The sequence below is a fragment of the Oncorhynchus mykiss genome, chromosome 23, assembly GCF_057628025.1.
Source record: "Oncorhynchus mykiss isolate SJ-2025 chromosome 23, ASM5762802v1, whole genome shotgun sequence".
Taxonomy (NCBI): Eukaryota; Metazoa; Chordata; class Actinopteri; order Salmoniformes; family Salmonidae; genus Oncorhynchus; species Oncorhynchus mykiss.
In genome coordinates this window covers 2,203,285-2,223,350 of record NC_143044.1, presented here as the reverse complement: position 1 = coordinate 2,223,350, position 20,066 = coordinate 2,203,285, and the positions used below count along the sequence as shown (strand labels likewise).

General features: G+C 40.1%; 1 protein-coding gene across 3 annotated transcripts in view; it reads right to left on the bottom strand.

Moving 5' to 3' along the window:
* wdfy4 (WDFY family member 4) overlaps positions 1-20,066 on the bottom strand; it is a 168,148-nt gene that overhangs the window by 28,439 nt on the left and 119,643 nt on the right. For all 3 annotated transcript variants that reach the window (XM_036960203.2, XM_036960204.2, XM_036960205.2), the window contains exons 47-56: positions 16,173-16,321; positions 15,870-15,990; positions 15,612-15,697; positions 15,433-15,495; positions 7,964-8,006; positions 7,609-7,728; positions 5,592-5,709; positions 5,250-5,359; positions 3,558-3,708; positions 3,385-3,476 (exon numbers count right to left, since the gene is read on the bottom strand). In XM_036960203.2, the coding sequence (XP_036816098.2) occupies positions 3,385-3,476; positions 3,558-3,708; positions 5,250-5,359; positions 5,592-5,709; positions 7,609-7,728; positions 7,964-8,006; positions 15,433-15,495; positions 15,612-15,697; positions 15,870-15,990; positions 16,173-16,321 (1,053 nt within the window). The remainder of the gene's footprint in view (positions 1-3,384; positions 3,477-3,557; positions 3,709-5,249; positions 5,360-5,591; positions 5,710-7,608; positions 7,729-7,963; positions 8,007-15,432; positions 15,496-15,611; positions 15,698-15,869; positions 15,991-16,172; positions 16,322-20,066) is intronic.

Sequence of the window (20,066 nt, the reverse complement as noted above, 5' to 3'; positions counted from 1 at the left end):
TTTTTTCCCACAAAGGAAAATGTCTGTAAGTCTGTTTTATGATACTTTAAGGTCCCTTTCTGCTGTCAACACACAGAGGGTGAAACAAGTGTGGGAGAAATAATTGTCTGTTACTATTGACGAAGAGATGTGGGAGGACATTTGGAGATATGCAAAAACAATATCTATATGTAATCGTACTAGAGCAATACAATTAAGAATAATGCACAGATTGCATATATCCCCAAATCGCAGACATGCTTTTAGCCCCACTTCCTCTTCCCATCAGTGTCTTAAATGCAAAACTGATACAGGCACTCTAACACATTGTTTATGGTCATGTACCAAAATACAAAGATACTGTTCTGCAAGAAATTGAAAAGATCCTAGGGGTTGATCTAGAATTGGACCCAGTTTCTTTACTGTTAGGTCTCCCTAGTAGGCAGGTTACTTCTGTGGGTAAAAGGAGGCTTTACAACATCCTTACCTTCGCAGCGAGGAAAAACATCCTTTTACAGTGGATTAGTGATAAGGTTCCTTCTATTAAAGATTGGCATAAGATACTATTTGAATGGGTGCCTCTGGAATATCTGACATGTATATTGCATTCTAAAACAGACCAGTTCTACAAAGTATGGGAACCTTATCTAAATTACCTAGAACCTGAGGTATCAGCTATTATGCTGCAAGGATTCTCGTAGAATGACGGGATGTATGTATTTCAGATCTACACTGTACGTTCCATGTGTGGAACCTAACCTCTTGGTTTAAACTGAGCTTTTTTGTTTAATTTCTGTTTGTAAGTTTGTTTGTATTAAAAAAAAATATAAAAAAGTAAGAAAGAATTCGTATTTACAATGAAAGCCTAGGAACAGTGGGTTAACTGCCTTGTTCAGGGGCAGAATGACAGATTTTTACTTTGTCAGCTCGGGGATTCGATCTAGCAACTTTTTGGTTACTGGCCCAATGCTCTAACCACTAGGCTACCTGCCGCCCCAACTGGTGAAGGCCATCAAGATGTTTTGGCTTGAGAAATAGCCGATACAACAGTGCAACAAATACATTGATCATCTCAGCAAGGTTTGGCCTGTGGTCGTGGAGCTGGGGGGGGGAGTGCAACTAAAATGTAGTTTAAATAAACATCTGCTTTTTGAGTATATTTTTTCTCTTTATTTTATTAATGAAAGCATAAAGATGTTGATAAAGAACTGTTGGGGGATTTTCGCACCTCCAGCAGCTGGGCTTTGAAGAGTTGCATGTCAATTCAAAACCATGTGAGTTGGAATCTCTTCCCATCTATTTTGCAATCTATATGGTTCTCTGATAATTTGCAGTTGCAAAAAAACCTGTTTTCAAAATTCCTCCAGCTGTCCATCACTACTGTAAATAAAAACACAGCATATTGTTTACATTCTTTATTGTAACAACAATGTCACAAATAATTTGCATCTACCTTTCCAATTACTTTTAGAGTTTGGGGTTTACAAATATGCACTGTGAGAATATCTAATAATAATAATAATCGCTTTGTAAATAAGGATGCATTATAAAAAGGAAAATGACATGCGCAAGAGACGGTGGTAATATTTTTCCTTTTAGAGACTATGATACTGTACATAGCATCCAGGTCCAGGTCATTTTAGTTTCTCTTAGAATTAAAACCGTAATGTTACAACAGTTTTAGTTAGTAATACGCTACAATCCAGTAACAGCTTGTTCGGATCAAGTATAAACAAAAAAATAAGTGCCTTTTTTTGGGTGTGCGTGCAAGACAGAGGACAAGCAATTCTTACACTATTGTTCAGGGGGAACGGAAAATTGTGTGTCAATTCATAAAACATGCCATTGAAAATCTTTTGCAATCTATATGGCTCTCAAAAGCATAAACAGTGCTCTAACTCCCCCTTGCGGTGGTCTGGAGCATTGAAGCAGTGACGCAGGGTATTGTACTAAACCACAAATTACCTCTATGTAGCATAATCTCCAAACTTTAAGTTTGCAACCACTGTATGAACATACGGATGGATGGACGGACGGACAGACAGACACACGCACAGTAATATAAATGCACTCAAGAAACATCCAATTCTTTGTTGACTGGCATTTACAGTATGGTTGAATATATGAAAATGTACGAGGAGGGCCTTCTAGCCACATGCAAACCAGGAGCAACTCGGATAGGAGAGTTAACCCTAAAACCATCATTCATCCGCAACAGTATGGGATACAAACAAATCTAAGCCTTTTATAACCTCTGAATTATGACTCAAAGTGTGAACAAGGAAACAGAAACTCATTAGAAAGCCCAGTATCTATCAGATTACTCAGGTATGATTTCCTACATGAGTCCATTTAAAAGTGAGGAGCAGGAAAATGTTGTGAGCTAATACTCTCATCATGACCGAATCACAGAATTACAGAATCATTTGCCTTGAATTAGCTTGAATTAGAGACATGTTTTGAACATTAGAAATAGTGGACATTATGACCAGAAGTCTCCGTTAAGGAGACCTTAATAACAACAGATCTCAGTCTCATAACTGCTTTCTATTGTTCATATTGTTCCATATGGAGTTAATTTGCATATCAGGAAGAATAAACATGCAGCTAAAACAGCTAATTTGGTGGGAATTGGAGGCAATATGAGATTTTATGAGATTACAGACTGATAAAAACCATACAGGCCTGGAGTGGAGTGGAGGGGGAGGAAATATAGCGAGAGTGAAAGGGGGAAAAAAGAGAGAGAAAAATAGAGAGAGAGAGCAGGCATTCATCCCGAGTGTCAGGCAGTAGTAACAGAGTTATGAGAGAGTGTATTGTGTGTGTTCTTAATGGCTCTGAAAAGCCTGTTATCCTGTAATGCCAGTGGTTTTAAACACAGTAAAACAAGCCTTTAACCCATTTATAATAGGCATTTGTTGATGAGCACAAGAGCTGATTATCTATTTAAGTGCAGAAAACAATTTCACTCTTTCTGGTTCAACCCCGAGCCCAACTTAACGGGACAGCATGAATGTTTACCACTTTCTTTAAAATTGTTAAGAAGTGTCTGGGCCTAAAGAATAAGGGATATCTCCACTAAGATGGATAACAGCTAAAACACTAGCACACTGAGAGCAGTCAGTCCTAAAAATATAGAATTAGAATGACAAGAACCGACATCCCTGTGCTATCTCAAACCATTGTGCCTCCTTAGAAAGGCACTTAACCCCTAAACTTTTCCAGGCGTGATGCACTGTGGGTGTTTGTGGGAATGTTTCTCAGGTGAAAAATACAAAAAATATAAATGTAACAGTAAATGTTTCTTCCTACTGTACTTCTTGTATTCATGGCAACTTTACGTGGTCGGCAGACTAGAAGATATGTTTGGTGTACAACTAACAGCATGCGTGAAAGGCAACTGACCTCCCGGTGAACTCTGATGAACTCCCGGGGGTCTCCCTTAGCCCAGGGAGGGAGGACAACGTCCCCTAGAGTGGTACCGTCCTGCATACAGCCTGGAGACAGACACAACCATCTTCAGAATACATATTCACCATCAAAATACACACACACACACACACACACACAATACACACCTAGTTTGAAGTGGTTTGTGTTAACCAGGAAGTCAGGTAGGTAGTAGAACTCTGGAATCAGCTCTCTGACATCGCTCATGTTGTCTCTGGAGGCGGAGTCCCAGTCCTTCTTCACACTATGGAACATCCTCTCTGCTATGTCATACCCTCCCTGAGAGAGAGAGAGAGAGAGAGAGAGAGAAAGAGACACAGAGAGAGAAAGAGACACAGAGAGAGAGAGCGACATCAACTTTAGCTGTCCACTCATTCACTCACACAGGCATGTCATTGTTACTTAAGCTACCTGTACCTTTGTGTGGCTGGATTGACATAAGAAGTGGGTAAGAATGTACAGTATGTCCGCGTGCTCTTGCGTGCACACATTCGTGCACATGTGTGCGTAATGGCAGAAGATGCAGCATTTTTCATTGCAAACCAAACTTTGGAATATAAACATTTAATAAAGTAACCTAAACCATATTAAACACGTTTTCATTCTTGACATCCAGACGTTGACTGAAGCTTTTAATTTTTCCATAAAATCTTCTAACCCCTTGATAGAGATGCCATGAGGAGGAATGTAATTTACTGCAAAACAATTACCTTTATTCAATGAGAATAACACCCATACTGGCTAAACTCTGTTAGGGACACAAATCAAGTTATAGATATTACTGCAACTGCACACACTAGTCTGGGGTTGAAAGGAAAAAGTGAGCACTGTGTTTTCAACAAGCTAATATCTTGATTGTTTTATTGTTTGATGATGACTATCAAATATGCAGACCTTCTCATTAGCATCTATTGGATTCCTAGACTGGAAATCAGCAGCTTTTACAACCAAATGGGATTCTTCTTTTGTTTTGTAATGTTACCACATTTATTTGCTTAATATACACTGAACAAATATATAAACACAAGATATAAAGTGTATGTAACATACACATATGTTAATTGAGCTGAAAAAAAAGATCAGAGAAAAGTTCCATAGGCACAAAAATATGATTTCTCTCATATTGTGTCCACAAATTTGTTTATATCCCTGTTAGTAAGCATTTCTCCTTTGCCAAGATAATCCATCCAGCTGACAGGTGTAGCATATCAAGAAGCTAATTAAACAGCATGATCATTACACAGGTTAACCTTGTGCCGGGGACAATAAAAGGCCAATGAGCTTCAGCGCCTTGCCATTTGAGTGACAGCTAGCAAGATGTACATATAGCAGAGTGATAGAGAGATAGCAATGACGTGGTGCACATATGTGACGTAGTACGCAATTTTCAGGGACCACTTTTTGCTTGTGAGCGCTACTTTCAGAACTACAGGCTAAAAAGTATACAAAAGTACCGGATAATCTTTTTAAGGATTATTCGTTTTATGACATCTACAGAAAAGCCCAAAATACTATTTTGACATTTTCTGGTAAAATATTTGTTGTATTTAATGTACTGTGCTTGCTCTTTAGCTCAGCATACACCAGTGAAACAGTACTATGGAAAAAAGCGATACAGTATGTACAGGCCTTTGTTCCAGCCTTGCACGAATACAACTTCAACTGACCAACTGGCTGAATCAGGTGTGTTCCGGTTGGTCTAGAAAAAAAGCCTGCACACCATGTAGCTCTCCTGGACATTGGTTGAAAAACACTGGCCAATGGGGGCACATGCCAAGATGTAATGAGCCAAACAGAGCAACTGACCCTTGACCTCTCACCTGTAGGGTCAGAAAGGTGTGTGAGAAGGGTTCCATCCGAACGAGGAAGGAAGACACGATGATGGCCGAAGAATAGTGGGTACAGTAGTGACACCTCACTGCCAGGTCACCTAGAATAGCCAAAATACTCAGACATGAATAACCAATACAACACAAAATGCATCCTGCAATGAACTATGAGAAAATCATGTGATTTTACACTGTATTGCTTCAGATTGTAGGCCACACATGTAATATCAGTGATGTTAGAACTTTGGGCAGTGTAATGTGAAATTAAAGTGTTGAGTTGTTGCAGTAGGGGTTGCAGTTAGTACAACATCAGCACATGGTATGGTACACTACCTTCACCATTTTCCACTTCATTAAATCTCTGAATAAACATGTCTCTCCTCTTCTCTGTCTGGGCTCCCATTGGTTTCGAGAGGTCACGAAATGTCGCCGGTTTGGTCAGATCCAGGGTCTATCAATAAATAGTATATGACATGTAAATATGCAATCAATAATATAACAATTCACCCTTCGCTAAGCCCTGTCCCCTTGGTTACTGCTGCAACCTCGATCAAAGTTTTCCCAGGAAGCCCAATAGCCATTTCAAACCACTGGAGAAAACCCCTCACAATGATAGTAAACTGTGTTTTTAATACACAATGATATTAAACAGACTACCCCTTGCTAATCAGGAGCCTCTCGAGCATGTTGTGGTGGACTGTCATTATAATTGCTTCACAGGAACATGGCAAAATAAAGTTTGTAGTGTGGTGAGCCACTGGATGGCTCTGAATGCACGGTCAGCTGAGCATGCAGTCAAAGCTACTTACAGCTTGTGGAGCCAGCTAGTGCTCTCAAATCGTATCCTCCTGATGTCGACAGCATAACTACCATAAAAAGCCGATAAAACAGTTGGATCACATACATCTATGCTCTAACTAAACCATGTTAGAAATTCCAATAGCAGTGTGTTTTCATAAAATAATCCCATTATTGGCATGTCCCACATCCTGTTTGTCCAACTTATAGGAAGATTTAAAATCCCTTAACCCCAAGATTGTCCCTACGTTTTCACCATCATTGTAAAGCCCAAATTAATTACTTATTTAAAGATGCACTATATACAAATCGCTCTGCCATTTCCTGGTTGCTAAAATTAGAATATTTAGCCAAATTTCAGTTTGTGACAAAACAAGCAAGTAATAATGTAGAGAATCATTGTACCATCTAAACCGCTATTTTCCATAACTCCAAATATGATATTTTCAGCTGTTTGAAGCTGGTGTACAAAACTGAAAGTAAAAGTTGCACAAACAAAACTTAAGAATGGGAAGCATAGAAATAGCACAACTAGAACAGTTCTACTACTTATTAGACTTTCTTTCATTGAGAAAAAAAATAAAACATTCTATGTGAATTTGGTTGGGTCGCCAAAAAAGTTAGATATTGCAGCTTTAATGTGAATAGTGATTAATTTACATGTGTCCCTCAGGTTTTTTTTTAATTTTTTTTATTTCACCTTTATTTAACCAGGTAGGCTAGTTGAGAACAAGTTCTCATTTGCAACTGCGACCTGGCCAAGACAAAGCATAGTAGTGTGAACAGACAACACAGAGTTACACATGGAGTAAACAATTAACAAGTCAATAACAGAGTAGAAAAAAGGGGAGTCTATATATACATTGTGTGCAAAAGGCATGAGAAGGTAGGCAAATAATTACAATTATGCAGATTAACACTGGAGTGATAAATGATCAGAAGGTTATGTACAGGTAGAGATATTGGTGTGCAAAAGAGCAGAAAAATAAATAAATAAAAACAGTATGGGGATGAGGTAGGTGAAAATGGGTGGGTTTAAGGTCATCCCTGTAACGTGAACTGAACTCTTGTTTCAATTTGATAAAACTCATTTTGTACATTATTTTCTCAAAAGAAACACCTCATACTCAAATCATTGTGTAGAAGCAGGTAAGCTGATTATACTCTATTTGGCCATTTTATGGTGTTTTGTGGTGGAAAACTGAGTGCGTCGGAGCATAACACTATTATTACATATTACATATAGATAGATAGGCTAGAAATGTTTTAACAAGTTCACATTTTTGGTTAAACTTGCATTCAATTGCCCCTCCCTGATGCACACAAGCTTCCATATAGTCCTTTTTCTTAATTTAAATTATTGAGATGGGAAATCATGCTTGTTACTAAGTTGAACATGTGCTCTTTATGACAAAATTAGGTTGAATAAGTAGTTACACAGCCAGTATTATTACAGATATGAGACATACAGAGACAGAGATGGACACAGAGAGACAGACACACAGACAGACACACACACAGACAGACAGAGACAGACAGTATTACTCCTCACCTCCGACTTGTAGTCAGCTAGGACCCAGGGGAAGACGGGGTACTGCATGAGGTCACTATAGGTTCTACCAGCCAGAGTGTTCAAATGCATCAGGTACTCAAAATTACTAATGTCCCCACGCTGTCAGAGTAAAAGAACACAGACAAACACAATCTGTATTTAGATAATACTGCGCTGTCAGAGAGAACACACACATGCAAGATATATCATGTTGATAATACTAGAAGATATTAAGAATATTAAAATATGATGTGTTTGCCACAATGTTCACAATCAATACAAACATTTGTCAGTCATAGAAAAACAACTGAAGTTCTCAGTAGATCACTATCAATTATGTCAAACAGTACAGTACCTGCCATTTCACCTGAGTAGTCTTCTCCATCACTGGAGTCTTCCTGAACAACACAACAACAACAGAACATCAGAATATCAACTGTCAACTGCATTAAGCCACATCTACCAGTTTACATAGGCTACTCGACATGGTCATGTTAGTCATGACCTACAGTACCATTCAATGTTTTTTTAAATTTTTTTTACTATTTTCTACATTGTAGAATAATAGTGAAGACACCACAACTATGAAATAACACATATGGTATCATGTAGTAACCAAAAAAGTGTTAAATCAAAATATATTTTATATTAGAGATTCTTCAAAGTAGCCACCCTTTGCCTTGATGACAGCTTTGCACACTCTTGGCATTCTCTAAACCAGCTTCACCTGGAATGCTTTTCCAACAGTCTTGAAGGAGTTCCCACATATTCTGTGCACTTGTTGACTGCTTTTCCTTCACTCTGCATTTCAACTCATCCCAAACCATCTCAATTGGGTTGAGGTCTTGTGATTGTGGAGGCCAAGTAATCTGGCGCAGCACTCCATCATTCTCCTTCTTGGTCAAATAGCCCTTACATAGCCTGGAGGTGTGTTGGGTCATTGTCCTGTTGAAAAACAAATGATAGTCCCAACAATTGATAGTCCTTGTCTCACCGCGCACCAGCGACTCCTGTGGCGGGCCGGGCGCAGTGCGCGCTAACCAAGGTTTCCAAGTGCACAGTGTTTCCTCCGACACATTGGTGCGGCTGGCTTCCGGGTTGGATGCGCACTGTGTTAAGAAGCAGTGCGGTTTGGTTGGGTTGTGTATCGGAGGACGCATGACTTTCAACCTTCGTCTCTCCCGAGCCCGTACGGGAGTTGTAGCGATGAGACAAGATAGTAGCTACTAAAACAATTGGATTCCACGAAATTGGGGAGAAAAAGGGCAAAAAAAAAAAAAGTGTTCATTCAGTATTGTTGTAATTGTCATTATTACAAATCAATAAAAAAGTTGGCCGATTAATCGGTATCGGCTTTTTTGGTCCTCCAATAATCGGTATCGGTGTTGAAAAATCATAATCGGTCGACCTCTAAAACATACCCTCGTAAAACTGACCACCCTACTGATCCTCGACTTCGGCGATGTCATTAACAAAATAGCTTCCAATACTCTACTCAGCAAACTGGATGCAGTCTATCACAGTGCCATCCATTTCATCACCAAAGCCCCTTATACCACTTACCACTGCGATCTGTATGCTCTCGTCGGCTGGCCCTCGTTACATATTCGTCGCCAGACCCACTGGCTCCATGACATCTATAAGTCTATGCTAGGTAAAGCTCCGCCTTATCTCAGCTCACTGGTCACGATAACAACACCCACCCATAGCACGCGCTCCAGCAGGTATATCTCACTGGTCATCCTCTAAGCCAACACCTCCTTTGGCCGCCTTTCCTTCCAGTTCTCTGCTGCCAATGACTGGAATGAATTGCAAACATCGCTGAAGTTGGAGACTTATATTTCTCTCACTAACTTTAAACATCTGAGCAGCTAACGAATCGCTTATGCTGTACATAGCGCACCCAATCTACCTACCTCATCCCCATATTGTTTTTATTTACTTTTCTGCTCTTTTGTACACCAGTATTTCTACTTGCACATCATCATCTGCACATCTATCACTCCAGTGTTAATATGCTAAATTGTAATTACTCTGCTACTATGGCCTACTTATTGCCTTACCTCCTCATGCCATTTGCACACACTTTTTGCACACACAGACTTTCTTTTTAGCCAGCAGCCTAAACACCGTGACTAAACGGTTGCTAGATCAAATCCCCAAACTGACAAGGTAACAATCTGTTGTTCTGCCCCTGAACAAGGCAATTAACCCACTGTTCCTAGGACGTCATTGTACATAAGAATTTGTTCTTAACTGACTTGCCTAGTTAAATAAAGATTAAAAAAATAAATAATTAATGACTCGTGACAGACGGTCACCGCAACAGCCCTAGTGGAGATGAGTGTGTGTAATGTGTACCCAGCAAACAAAAAATTGGTTCTGTGCAAGTTCCCAGAACATTTGTTCGGTCACGGCAAATGTTCTCATAGAATGTTTGTATAAAACACTTGCCTGATGTTGCAAGAATGTTCCTAGAACACATTTAATCTGTTCTTTAAAGGTTCCCAGAATGTTTCATTAGGTTGTGGGAACTGTCTGGTGAGAACAATGTGGGGACATCCCAAAATACAAAAACTGTCCAGTTGTGTGGATGATCTACAATGTTTCTTTTAGTATGAAAAAAAACATTCACCTGATGTTGCAAGAACTTTCCCAGAACACATTTCGGAATCATATCGGGTGCGTTTTTAAAAAGTTGAACAGTTCATTTTTACACCATGTTTATTTTATTTTTTTCAGTTAGTCTAAATTCTGCATTTGACTAGATTTATAAATTTGGACTAAATAAAGATTTACTCTCTTTTAGTAGAGTATACCTGAGCCTCAATTTCCCTTTTTTCTCAAAAGAAACACGTTTAAAGAACAGCCAGATCCTTAATCCTCTATGCCAGTGGTTCCCAAACTTTTTATAGTCCCGTACCCCTTCAAACATTCAACCTTCAGCTACGTACCCCCTTTAGCACCGGCGTCAGCGCACTCTCAAATGTTGTTTTTTGCCATCATTGTAAGCTTGTCACACACACACTTTACGATTCATGTATTAAACATAAGAACAAGTGTAAGTTTTTGTCACAACCCGGCTTGTGGGAAGTGACAAAGAGCTCTTTTAGGACCAGGGAACAAATAATATAATAATAATAATCAATCATTTTGCTCTTTATTTTACCATCTTGCATATAAAACCTTATTTGTTCATCGGAAATTGTGAAAAACTCACTACAGTTTAATGAGAAGGATGTGCTTGCACATAACTCTGCAATGTTGGGTTGTATTGGAGAGTCTCAGTCTTAAAACGTTTTCCAAAAACAGTCTGTGCATGTATTTAGGTGTCATACGAGTGAGGGCCAAGAATAGACTCTCACATAGGTACGTGGTTGCAAAGGGCATCAGTGTCTTTTTTATTTAAATCTTTATTTATTAAGAACAAATTCTTATTTTCAATGACTTAACTGCCTGTTCAGATTTGTACCTTGTCAGCTGGGGGATTCGAACTTGCAGCCTTTAAGTTACTAGTCCAACGCTCTAACCACTAGGCTACCCTGCCGCTCTCAGTGGCTTAACAGCACAATTTTCCAAGTCAGGATACTCTGAGTGCAGCCCAATCCAGAAATCTGGCAGTGGCTTCTGATTAAATACAATTTTCACAGAACCGCTTGTTGCAACTTCGATGAGGCTCTCTTGTTCAGATATTGGTAAGTGGACTGGAGGCAGGGCATGAAAGGATAACGAATCCAGTTGTTTGTGTCATCCATTTCGGGAAAGTACTGGCGTAATTGCGTACCCAACTCACTTAGGTGCTTCGCTATATCACATTTGACATTGTCTGTAAGCTTGAGTTCATTTGCACACAAAAAATCATACAATGATGGAAAGACCTGTGTGTTGTCCTTAATGCAGACATAGAAGGCTCCAACTTTTTAATCATAGCCTCAATTTTGTCCCGCACATTGAATATAGTTGTGGAGAGTCCCTGTAATCCTAGATTCAGATAATTCAGGCAGAAAAAACATCACCCAGATAGGCCAGTCGTGTGAGAAACTCGTCATCATGCAAGCAGCCAGACAAGTGAAAATGATGGTCAGTAAAGAATGCTTTAAGCTCACCTCTCAATTCCAAAAAAACGTGTCAATACTTTGCCCCTTGATAACCAGCGCAATTATGTATGTTGTAAAAGCGTTACATGGTCGCTGCCCATAGCATTGCATAGTGTAGAAAATACACGAGAGTTCAGGGGCCTTGCTTTAACAAAGTTAACCATTTTCACCGTAGTGTCCAAAACGTCTATCAAGCTGTCAGGCATTCCCTTGGCAGCAAGAGCCTCTTGGTGGATGCTGCAGTGTACCCAAGTTGCACAGAGCAACCGGTTGCACACGCATTACCACTCCACTATGTCTCCTTGTCATGGCTTTTGCACCATTTTGCACCATCAGTACAGATACCAACATGAGCAGCAGCTACATATGGACCATTAGTGGAATTCCCACAAGAGAGTAATGGTTACTGTGATTGGATGTTAATTATTTGACTAGGCTACCTGTATTTGACATTGTGTTGAACACTGTTCGCTGAACACTAGATGGTTTAATTTTATTTTTGGCAGTGAAACCAGGCTACTCAGGCAAGAAAAACATTTTAAAATGTAAAATTGTATGAATGTCATCACAACTGAGCATATTTTGTGTTTTGGGAATCTATCTCTTGTACTGTTCCTACACTGTTCCTACCTGTTCTGGGAACCTTTAAAGAACTCAGAAAGGTTGTTCTGTCAACATTCTTGAAACATCAAAGAAACGTGTTGTGCACCCTGATATAAACATTATCTGACTGTCAGCACAACTAGACAGTTTCTTTGGAAACATATCTTTCAGAACCTAATGAAACATTCTGGGAACCATTTAAGAACAGACTAAATGTGTTCTTGGAACGTTCTTGTAACATCAGGTAAATATTTTCCACCCATTCTCTGAATGTTTTGGGGATTTTACCATGCTAATGTTAAATAAAACCCTAACTAGAACTTAATGGGAATCTTAGCTAATGTTCTGGGAATGTTCCCGGATTGCTGGGTAGTTAATACTGTGAGTTTGTGTGTGTGAACCAATGGAATGGCCAGTTAACTGGAGCTGCTGACAGAGTACACTGCTACCTAAACTTTGCAGGCCATATCAACTGGTTGAACCTCTTCACTCTACTGTAAATAGAAAATGGTATGTACTTTTCGTCATAGATTACTACAGTACAGTACTGTTTTGTACATAACAGTACAAACTATGCAGGCTTGGTTTCCACGACTATGGTTGATGTGTATGTAAACAGGCGGGCTCAGTACAGCTTGCTTTGACTCAGCTTGCTTCAGCTCGGTCGTGTGAAAAGCCCCTAAATTACATCTAATAATGGACATGGGCTTAATCTGGACAGGTTGCTTAACTAAGCTCAGAAACAGCAGTAATATTGAGTTATTTCTCACTCATAAGGCCCAGAAATAAAGTCTAAACAGCAGACTTGTAGTAAATGTACTCGTTCCAATTTCCAGAAATATCTCTGGGTTATATGATACACATACAAAGTCATACACTTGATTTCACAAATCAAGAGCCATCTGAAGTATATCCAATTTCTATCCCCAGTAACTCCTTACCACATTATTTTGTAGAAAGCAGCCTAAATCAATCATTGCATTTGTCCCGCTGTACAATATAGTATAATTGCAAGCAATAATTTCCTATAGGAGGTTGTAGTGAAAACAAGCGATGGTGAATCACTTCTCTGTTCTCTGTGATCCTCAATATGATTAATGAGGTGATAGAGGGCCTTAGGGCTTTAATACAGACACACTCTGCTCTCTGAGACACACACACACTTGCACACTCTGCTACACACACAAAAACGCAAACCCTAACTGTAATTTTTCAAAGTCCTGATTTGACTCTGTCTCTTTTCACACAAGCACACACACTCCCCACCTGGGAGAGGCTTCCCAGTTCAACAAGCTGGATCTTGTGGGCCTCCCGAGTGGCGCAGTGGTCTAAGGCACTGCATCACGGTGCTAGCTGTGCCACTAGAGGTCCTGGTTGGAGTCCAGGCTCTGTCACATCTGGCCATGACCGGGAGACCCATGTTTGTCTATGGAGATTGCATGACTGCGTGCTCGATTTTATACACCTGTCAGCAGCGGGTGTGGCTGAAATAGCCGAGTCCACTAATTTGAACGGGTATCCACCTACTTTTGGCCATGTAGTGTTTCTACAGGTGAAGTCGGAAGTTTACATACTTGTTAACAAACTATAGTTTTGGCAAGTCGGTTAGGACATCTACTTTGTGCATGACACAAGTCATTTTTCCAACAACTGTTTACAGACTGATTATTTCACTTATAATGCACTGTATCACAATTCCAGTGGGTCAGAAGTGTACATACACTAAGTTGACTCTGCCTTTATACAGCTTGGAAAATTCCAGAAAATGATGTCATGGGCATAGAAGCTTCTGATAGGCTAATTGACATCATTTGAGTCAATTGAAGATGTACCTGTGGATGTATTTCAAGCCTATCTTCAAACTCAGTGCCTCTTTGCTCGACATCATGGGAAAATCAAAAGAAATCAGCCAAATCAGCAAAATCAGCCAAAAAAGTCTGGTTCATCCTTGTGAGCAATTTCCAAATGTCTGAAGGTACCACGTTCATCTGTACAAAAAATAGTACGCAAGTATAAACACCATGGGACCACGCAGCCGTCCTACCGCTCAGGAAGGAGACACATTCTGTCTCCTAAAGATGAACGTACTTTGATGCGAAAAGTGCAAATCAATCCCAGAACAGCAAAGGACCTTGTGAAGATGCTGGAGGAAACAGGTACAAAAGTATCTATTTTCACAGTAAAACGATTCCTATATCGACACAACTTGAAAGGCTGTTCAGCAAGGAAGAAGCCACTGCTACAAAACCGCCATAAAAAAGCCAGACTATGGTTTGCAACTGCACATGGGGACAAAGATTGTACTTTTTGGAGAAATTACCTCTGGTCTGATGAATCAAAAATAAAACTGTTTTGCCATAAAGACCATTGTTATGTTTGGAGGAAAAAGGGGGAGGCTTGCAAGCCAAAGAACACCATCCCAACTGTGAAGCATGGGGGTGGCAGCATCATGTTGTGGGTGTGCTTTGCTGCAGGAGGGTCTGGTGCACTTCACAAAACAGATGGCATCATGAGGTAGGACAATTATGTGGATATATTGAAGCAACATCTCAAGACATCAGTCAGGAAGTTAAAGCTTGGACGCAAATGGGTCTTCCAAATGAACAATGACCCCAAGCATACTTCCAAAGTTGTGGCAAAATGGCTTAAGGAAGCCCTGACCTCAATCCTATAGAACATTTGTGGGCAGAACTGAAAAGGTGTGTGTGAGCAAGGAGGCCTGCAAACCTGACTCAGTTACACCAGCTCTGTCAGGAGGAATGGGCCAAAATTCATCCAATTTATTGTGGGAAGCTTGTGGAAGGCTACCCGAAGCATTTGACCCAAGTTAAACAATTTAAAGGCAATGCTACCAAATACAAATTGAGAGTATGTAAACTTCTGACCCACTATGAATTTGATGAAAGAAATAAAAGATGAAAAAAATAATTATCTCTACTATTATTCTGACATTTCACATTCTTAAAATAAAGTGGTGATCCTAACTGACCAAAGGCAGGGAATATTTACTCGGATTAAATGTCAGGAATTGTGAAAAACTGAGTTTACATGTATTTGGCTAAGATGTATGTAAACTCCCGACTTCAACTGTACCTGATGTGTATGTGTATGTGTCCACACTCACCTGGCATTAGTTATGACCTCAGCAACCCCTCTACCTATCAATGCTGGCACCACTGAACACAGCCTACAGAAAGTAGTAGGAATGGAAAACAGAGAGAAAGAAAGAAAGTCAAACATGTCCCATAAAGCCACACTCTCCATCTCTCTCTCCATGTTTTCCTATCTCTCTCCATCTCTTACCTTTTAAAAGCAGACACATGGTCTTTGTTGAAGAAAACCAGGAAAGTAGAGTATCCGTTCTGCATAAAGATCTCCAGCGCATTTTCCTGAGGTGTCAGAAAACAGGAAACGTTTCCACAACATTGCAACAACTTTCTAATAGACACATGAAACACACCAACATGCAGACGGAGAAATATATATGTTTTAACATTTTACTCCAAAAAGTAGACTATATAGGGAATTAGGTGCCATTTCAGATTTGCCGTGTAAGTTCACCTCTAGAAGGAAACGCATAAAGCGGACATCTCTTATGTCCTGGTAGGGCCATCGTTTGCAGCTGGGGCTGGATGAAGATATGTCTTTAGTCAACATACTGGAAACGAACGCGTCACGCACACTGGGGGAAAGAGAGACACGGGGTGTGAACAACAGTTCATAATGATTAATATTCAATAGTATAGTATAGTATGTTTTCCCATATATCCCTATATGTATGTACACACAGACATTGTCCAACTCATCTCTCGCTCTCTCTCTCACAAACACAGCCACACGTACGGACGCACGCACACACAGTACCCAGTGGGGTGGTGTTTTCTGCAGCAGACGTCTCCTGCGGGGCTTAGGGTGAAGCCCTCACACATGTACAGACTGTCTGTCCCAAACAACAGCAGCCCCTCTGTTACAGACAGCCCACTGACCACCACCACACACACCTTCGCTTTAACCTTGGGGGAGAGAGGACACAACAGATCATAATTGTAAATGAAAAGTCAAGGTTATATTAAATTGTTAAATTAAGGTTATATTCACAATCAGTGTTACATCATGATAGTTCTGAAGTGTCTGTCCTATATCTGAAAGATACAAGAAAGATCAGGGAATTTCTATTTATATTTTGTACATATATTTAACCCCTTATTTTTTTGCACTAAACATGTTTTTCGATGTATATACATGTTCCATTCATTTTTTTCAACTGGTACCAGGGGACCTTCAGACAAGTATTGTGAGGCCTGTGGGTGTCCTAGAGAAAAACAACTGACATGTACGTGTTCGTGAGAGTCGTATTAGTGTATAGCTATGGGCAGAAGTTGGCAGATTGGCTGTACCAACTTCAGGCGAGTCCCAAGAAGCTTGTGGGAGTCATAGAGCAAAATGAACACACCATTGTGTTCGTGAGAGTCTCATCTTTCCATAAAGGGGTAATAGTTTGTCAGAACATTTGGATGCTACAGATGATTTTGTGAGAAAACCGATTTTCGGGATGTCTAATGGTCTGACAAACATTGCTCTAGCTCTGTCACCTTTCACCGCAGATGCGGAAGTGTGACATAGGCGGATGTGGTTGATTGACATGCATCCAATGCAAAATAGATATCTCTAGCTTAAACTGACATTTTTATGGAGTTTGTTTTTGTTATGCTAATTAGATTTCCATGGGGGCGCAGACATCGACCTTAGGGGGTTAATAGACAAGCACAGCACAAGGACAGAACTACATCAATTTAAAATAAGAATACACACTTTTGTACATTTATGCCTTAGCATTCCATGCCTCATGTACTCATTATAACGGCAACACTGCAGCCATTCATTTTCCCATATATTGCGATCCTTTGCTCTACTGTTATAATTGCTTTGACCAAGCAGGTCCTGATATCCTAAATCGCATAGCACCAGTCGATCTGTGAAAAGGCCCATAGAGTTGGTGGAAGAATCCTTTAATTCATGGCCACTTGCTCAGCTGGGCCAGGGGCACTTTAATTAGGTCAGGTGGAAATGTCCATAACTCCATAACATGAGGAAATCGCCATCACTCGATCTGGCTGCTTTCTCTTCCTTAACTCCATCTACTCCAGAAGTTCTGTGCGTCCATGAATCCACATAAGGCCACCGAATCTGTTACATTTCAGCTGAACTATCTGTTGCGATCGGGAGAGTGGGCCATCAGTTATTGTTTATAGTTATTACCGCAGAGCGCACGCTTCAAATCTATTGTGTAATGTAAATGGTCAATGATCACAGCCCTACAGATCATCACAGGCCAATTGTGCCATCGATATATGGTATTATGTAATGAAATTACATGTACATATGAAGACAAACTTGAAATATGAAACGTCATTGTTTGCTGAACTGATCAATTCTGATATCAAACTAATGGTGATAATAGATTGAATAACCAATCACTGTTTGAATTATTTGTATTATTCTTCTCATGATTATGATAAATAGTTATGAGCCAAAATGACTCAAGGGTGATTCCTATTGACTTCTTATTGAACTGGATTGCTGAATTACCTAATTATGTTAATAATGAATGATTGTTATGATTTGATCTTTGTGATTATGAATTTGATTGGATACCTGTTATTCTGTTTCCTTTGTTATGCAGCACAGAGTACCCAGTAAATATACCACTTCATGGTTAAAGGAATTCCTGCCTCCGTCTCATCCATTCCTCTGTCACCTGACCTGTGACAACCTGTTCACCTTCACTGTCAGTCATCCTACCTGTCCAGCTACCCACATAGATTCCAATCTTTCAGTAAGCATCAAAGAGAATCTCACAACATCACGAACCATCCATGTCCTTGTTTGTTCTGTTTGACGTCAATACTATGCATATTTGTGATTCATAGACGGATGTAGCAACCTTGTTCACTAAATTCTCCTGACATGTATACAGCTACCTTGTTTCTCTAAAATCTCCTGACGTAAATAAAACAACCCTGTTTTGCTAAATTCCCCTGGCGTGAATAAAGCTACCTTGTTTCGCTACATTTCCGAGATGAATAAAGCTACATGGTCATCTACAGTTATCGCCCTTAATAGGTAACATGGGGTAAAATACTGAGTTTTTACAGTACCACCCGCCATGGATTTCATTAGGTAAGATTCATACCTTGAATCGTGTGGAGTTCACTCCCACTAGAGATTCAACGTAATGGTTTATTGACTGAGAGGCTAATGTCATACCGCTGATTTCTCCCCAGAAACATCACACTATCGGCGGTGGAAGTCTAATCATGCTAAAGATTGTGGGGGGGGGGGGGGGGGGGGGGGGGTGCTGTGCTCCTGGATTAATAAGCGTGTAAATGCCTGTGTATCTGACAACGGCTCAGCAGGACACACACACACACCAACTAGCTAGGAGACAGTTGATACAATCATCTACTGTTTAAAAAAATAAAATAATTTATTAACATTATTAAAACACTCTGCTGGTTGATTTTGCTTTAACATGACCTGTTAATATGGTTTCCACCTCAGCATCTTGTCTTACATTTCCATTGTAATTCCCCTATGTCACATTCACACCCAGCAGCATCCACCAGTCACAAACATACACACATATCACAAGAGGTTGGTAGCACCTTAATTGGGGAGAATGGGCTTATGTTAATGACTGGAGTGGGATTAGTGGAATGGTATAAATTATATCCAACACCATGTTTGATGCCATTCCATTTGCTCTGTTTCAGCCATTATTATGAGCCATCATCCCATCAGCAGCCTCCACTGGTACATACACTTAGGCTTACAAGTTATTTAGGTCAGTTAGAGGAGAGGTGTATGTATTAAGTAACCAGAGGTGTTCCATTGTAAAGTTTCAAAAAGTAATGTGAAAACCATGAAACCCTGGTTACTTTTATGCTCCCATGGGACGTCAAGACATCATCACCACTCCGGGCTGCACATGATTGATCATTTTAATCACACGTCTTCATCATGATTAAAAGGACACAGTCACCACTTCATTATTCAGATTATTAACATTGATTGATGGATCATAGAGAAACTGTCCCCCTTTTCACCAAGATGGCGGTGCTCCCGCTATAGACTCAGAGACTGAATGGGCCCTGATGCTTGTATTATGTGTGACTCTGAAGACAGTCACTGCTACGAGTGTGATTATGTGTGACTAATTATATTGTCTCCCCTCATTTACCACTGTGTGTGAGTGTGTGCATGCATGTGTGCGTGCACCTGCCCCTCCCTGTCTCTCTCCCTCAAGGGACCCACCACCCAAAAAAACATATGGGGCTCCAACGCACCCACAGGCCTCTCACAATGAATACTAATCAAATCCCACACACTGGGAGAGAGAGGGGCCTAGTGATTATTAGGGAAATTAATCACTGCCACACACACAATAGGAAACCTGCTAAGTGATAAGAGCCTCTCATCTGAACACACTGAACAAACACGAGCGAGTGAGTGCTCGCACGCACACACACACACACCACACGCACATTCACACAGTGTAATTGATGTAGAAAAAACATTATTTATTGCCAACAGAAAAACGCCCCACAATAATATGCCTACAACCTACAGAGACCCTAACTAAAGTGACTATAAATTATCAAGCTGATGTGATTCAACTAATGGAGGGAGAGGAGGAAAAAGGGAAGAAAAGAGGAGGACATCAGGTGAACTGAGGAAAGGATAAGTGGAAAATAGAAG